The sequence below is a fragment of the Octopus bimaculoides genome, chromosome 3, assembly GCF_001194135.2.
Source record: "Octopus bimaculoides isolate UCB-OBI-ISO-001 chromosome 3, ASM119413v2, whole genome shotgun sequence".
Classification (NCBI taxonomy): Eukaryota; Metazoa; Mollusca; class Cephalopoda; order Octopoda; family Octopodidae; genus Octopus; species Octopus bimaculoides.
Genome location: NC_068983.1, coordinates 134,513,532 through 134,518,382, shown reverse-complemented (window position 1 = coordinate 134,518,382; position 4,851 = coordinate 134,513,532). Strand labels below are relative to the sequence as shown.

Sequence of the window (4,851 nt, the reverse complement as noted above, 5' to 3'; positions counted from 1 at the left end):
ATACATATATATATTTATATGTATACACATTTCCATATCTATAAAAATACTAAGTATATATATATCTCTCTGTATATACATACTCAGACGTGTGTGCGCGCGCTGTCTGCACGGTAAGAATAATCTGGCTGGAACGAGTACTTGAGTACATATACACACACACGCACGTGTGTGAATAGCGGAGTTTTAATTTACGTCACCATTTAACAATATATTACCATCTAAAAATGATAGGATATAATTTCATTATAATATCTGTTTATATTTAGAAATGTAAAATATTTATATGCTTACAAATTCGAAAGACGGAACGAACAAACAATTTTGCAACAACTATAAAAACAAAAGTAATTTTAATGCTGTGAGATTGCGGAAGAAGCCGGGAATCACTGGCTGCTAACGATAAAAGACATGATCTAATTGGATGATTCAAAACGTAATTTTCGACGCGAATTTCAGTATTTTATTATGTATCTTTTAAAAATATTCTTTTAATTGTAAGTAACTATTGATTTAATCGATATTATTCTAACTAAACCAAGAAAAGAATTAGAAATTATTTCGATGTAGTAAGTTGCGAGGTGGGTGATATACTCTATCGTTTACGATCAACTAAAAAAATCAGGTTGCAACTGTTTTTCGATGACTTCGGTAAATTCCGTAACTAGGTTCGTTAAATTTTACAAAAATTATTTTACAATATTTTATTTTCTAATTTATTATTTCCAGTTTCTAACGTTATTTGAAAATCAAAGAAATATATTTCGTAAATTTATAAAGTTAATTTACATTCTTTTACTCGCCCGACGTTGATTACTCGTTCCTTTTCGTTGGATGCTAGTTCAAAGTGTGAACAGTGAAACATGGCGTGGTCTCCGGAAGAAAATGGACTGCGTCAAATTCTACAATTATTGAAAGAATCTCAGTCTCCTGATACAGCTGCACAGCGGGCAGTTCAACAAGTATCCTTTTAATCATTGTGTTTAATATAGTTTATTTTATTACAAATCATTAATTTATATTTCTCTATCTTTGATGAGGAGATGAAAAGGGAGTAAGTTCTTACCCCACGTGTTTTAAAAGGATTAAGTTTTCTACATTATTTAAATTAATGTTTTTTGTTAAGCCTATCTAAATAATTGTTTTGTAACTCTACAAACCTTTGATTCTATGTAATTTTTCCCTCGCCTCCATTGAAGTCTCTTATTATAAGCGTCTACAAAGCAATGTGGCTTATGCCCTTAACAGCTGTTCACAGAAACTTGAGGAATTGAATACTTACCCTGACTTCAACAATTACCTCATTTTTGTGCTGACTAAATTAAAATCTGAAGGTAAGACTAGTTTTTAACCTTGCCACCATTTTCTCGACCTCCTGTCATGTTTCGCCGTTCAAAAATTCTTGAGATCTCGAGCAGCGAGTGGGTGAGTGAAAGGATAGGATTTAGAAAGAAAATGTTTCAGTATTTCCTTGCATATAAATCGAAGGAAGATGTATCACTCATTTCCCTTAGATATTACCTGCACGAAATCTATACGCATGTTCACTAATTTATATAATAAATGTCTAAAACTACTTGAAGTATTGAGTTCTTTATTAATTGGTGAATACACTTGTTCCCATGTACAGCCAAATCCTAAAAATATATATTTGTATATCTAGGCATTATGATATTAAAATCTTGAATATATCATTCTTACGTGTCAACCACTTAATATTAGTCGCCGGTTTTGTTCACAGTTCATCTTCATTTTGATCTTAAACGTTAAACAAGCGGAAACTACATTTCGCCCTTCAGATTACTGTTTCTATATTTGCGCTCACGTGAAGTTTGTTTAATCTAAATCTAATTAGATTGGATAGAATTGGTATTTAAAGATTAAAAATAATGGAAAAGATAATGGAAAGAACCATCAAAGTCAAATGACGCAGTAACAATATGTAATCTATTGTCACCCCTGAAGTGTTGCTTCTTTCAGTTACATGAACATGGATGAACCAATTGCCTGTGCTACATACATAAAACAGATCATTTCCTCTCTTATAACATAGTTTTCATAATAATTAATCAATTTATCGATCTCCAATTTTTTTTTGTTTTTGCTCATGTATTTTTCCGTGTATCTTTTTTTAATTTTTTGTCATCATTAATTTTCTTCGGTTTGTGTCTAAAAATAACACGAATATTTATTTTAATGGATGCAACCAAGGAGGGGCGAGCTGTCCAAATCCTACAAGTCGATGTTAATTATATGCGTACAGATAGTGAAATTACTTCCGTGATGGTTGCCAATAGTTACTTCCCCATTTCTCTTCAGACACCTATATGTAATATATAGGGCCATCGTCTCTGATCATTAGTACAGAAATAGAGTAGTCTGAAACCATGTTGAATGAATATATATATATATATATTATAATAGTGTGTGAGAGAGAAATATAGCGAACATTCTTAGGAATTCCCTCTCCAAATCTTTCGCTTTTTAATTCTTTTTTCAGCTAACATATTTAGGTTTGGTTCTTCTATGCAGTATACAACTCGATAATATTAAAAACCTTTAATTGTTTAATTTCACCTTTTCTGATTACCCACGTGTGTGTGTATATATATATATATATGTGTGTGTGTGTGAAACTACAGTAGTCGTGTTATATAATTGTCATTAGTCATTTGCTGATAGATAGACATTAGTCTTCGTCGCCGCTTTAGTTGTTCCCCTCCTCCTTTCGCCAGTAGTAATAATGAGGCTGGCCGTTGGAGGGGGGGGGGAGAAGGGGCTTCAGTCATTTGAACCGTCAAATGATGCTAAAATGCGTCCATCACCGATTCGGTTTATTACTTGTAGAATGATGCTTTTAGGAGGAAATCTGTCCAAAAATTCTTATGTAATAAGATGTGGTTGATTAGTGATCGAACATCCTGTTACTGCACCCACCTCTATAACGATGCATGTATTATGTATGTGTCTGTTAGTAAAACATGAATATAGTGTTTGCAAAGAACATGTCTTCAGGAGAAAAGGAACTACGCTGTTTGAATGAATGCTTCAGTTCCACATTTCTGTTACTTTTTTTTTTTTTTTTTTTTTTTTTTTTTTGTAAAATATGATTTGCTCGTTACATTTTATTTACAACCTATACACATCCACTGTAATTTGTGTGATCTTTATACATTTCTAATCTACGTTCAACATTATCTGTGTAATTTTTGAATAAAAAAAATTTCCACTTTTGTCTGCATTTTGTTTTATAGTACTTTAGAAAATGGTATTTTACAGTTTCGTTTTGAAACTTATGTTATTTATATTTATTTTCACTTGTCTTGCTCTTTCCATATATTTTATGAGCTATGTATATGCACATGTATATACGAATATGCTTTTGTGCGTGTATGTATCTGTAAATCATTTAATGCCGTTCTTCCCTGCTGACATGGGTTGAACGATTCGACAGGATCTAAGTCGGTCTGCTTCGTTTTCCGTCTGTTATTGCATGGTTTCTACAACCGGATGCCCTTTCTAGCATCAACCATTTTACATAGTGTACTAGGTTGTTTTTTTTTTGTGGTGCTAACATTAGTGAGGTTGCTTTTTAGCTCGCAAGACTAACAAACCTTTTTGTCTGAGAGGTAGAACAGAAGATAGTGGTTGCTTTATACGGTGTGTAGAGAGGTTAATGTATGATGGGATGGGTGGGGTGACCAGATTGGCGTCAAAAAGAAAGGTAAATCTGTTGGTGATGAATTGCCAGAAAGTTCCTTCAAGTTGAATAGAAGAGTGCATGAAGACATGAAAATAAGCTGGATTGCAGATGGTCAGTTATATATAGATAAAGGTAGTGGCTGGTGAACAGAGGTGAATGATGGATGGCTGTCAGTTACTCAGGAAAGTGAGTGATGACTGGCAATGGAGAAATGTGATACGAAATGATTTGTCATAACTGGTTCTAATTTCATTATTTAGAGCAGAACAATACGGTAGATAATAAAAGGACATGAGGGGTGGGGTTAAAGGTTGCACAAGTGGAGGAAGGGTGAGAGATCGATAAAACGGGTGGAGAGTGATAGTAGTAAGGAAGGATGGATGTATCACTAACTGGTGGTGTATATTAGTACGCGTTTGTGTATATGTATAAATCAGTACGTGCGTATATGTCGTGCACGTGCGTGTGTGCATAATAGTAAGCGTGTATATTATTTATAAATACGTGTGTTTGTATAGGTACATGTGTGTCTGTGTACAGTTATTTTATTGCATATAAGCCTATCCCCGTGTGAAGTTCTTAGTTGACTGTCAGCTTTTGATATAATAAACATACGTTGTATACTGATGTATGTCTGTGTATCTGTATATTGTTAATATTTGCATATTTTTGTGTATGTGTGTTAATTCGTTCCTTCCTCTGCGAAAACTATATGTATTTTGTATGTTTCTTTAAATGGAGTTTTGATGGCTCGTTTTACGTCTATTTTTTTTTTTTTTACGGTAAGCATAAAGTTTAACATTGTGGCATTTTTCAACCGGATACCTTTCATGTCGTTAACCCATACCTGTTTTCAAGGAATTAATTTTCCACTTTGAAAGTGCTAAGCTATGATCTGACTTATTTGAAGTGAGGTGTCAGTAAATATCACGGTTTTTGCTCAGGGCTTTTCACACACACACACACATGCTTTTGTGTTCTATGTACCAGTGGTCAACCTGAGGATTCAGTACAAGGGTCTCATCTAAGGCCTCTCTCTCTTACACACATAAACACACACAGACCTAATTGAACATTGGACAAGGTTTTGATGTGTAGTAAGAAGGGTAGAGATGGACTATATGTAATCTGAACCGCCCCCCCCCCCC

General features: G+C 33.8%; 1 protein-coding gene across 3 annotated transcripts in view; it reads left to right on the top strand.

Annotated features, from left to right (window-relative positions):
• Positions 1-334: 334 nt before the first annotated feature.
• LOC106870927 (transportin-1) overlaps positions 335-4,851 on the top strand; it is a 54,270-nt gene continuing 49,753 nt past the window's right edge. Inside the window, exons 1-3 of one of the 3 annotated variants that reach the window (XR_008263731.1) lie at positions 335-436; positions 842-962; positions 1,259-1,334. Coding sequence is in view for 2 of the 3 variants with exons in the window: in XM_014917164.2 (XP_014772650.1) it covers positions 864-962; positions 1,259-1,334 (175 nt within the window). In the remaining variant the exon portion in view is untranslated. Of the gene's footprint in view, positions 437-536; positions 669-841; positions 963-1,258; positions 1,335-4,851 lie in introns of those variants that run through there. The other 2 variants (XM_014917164.2, XM_014917165.2) reach the window with 2 other exon arrangements.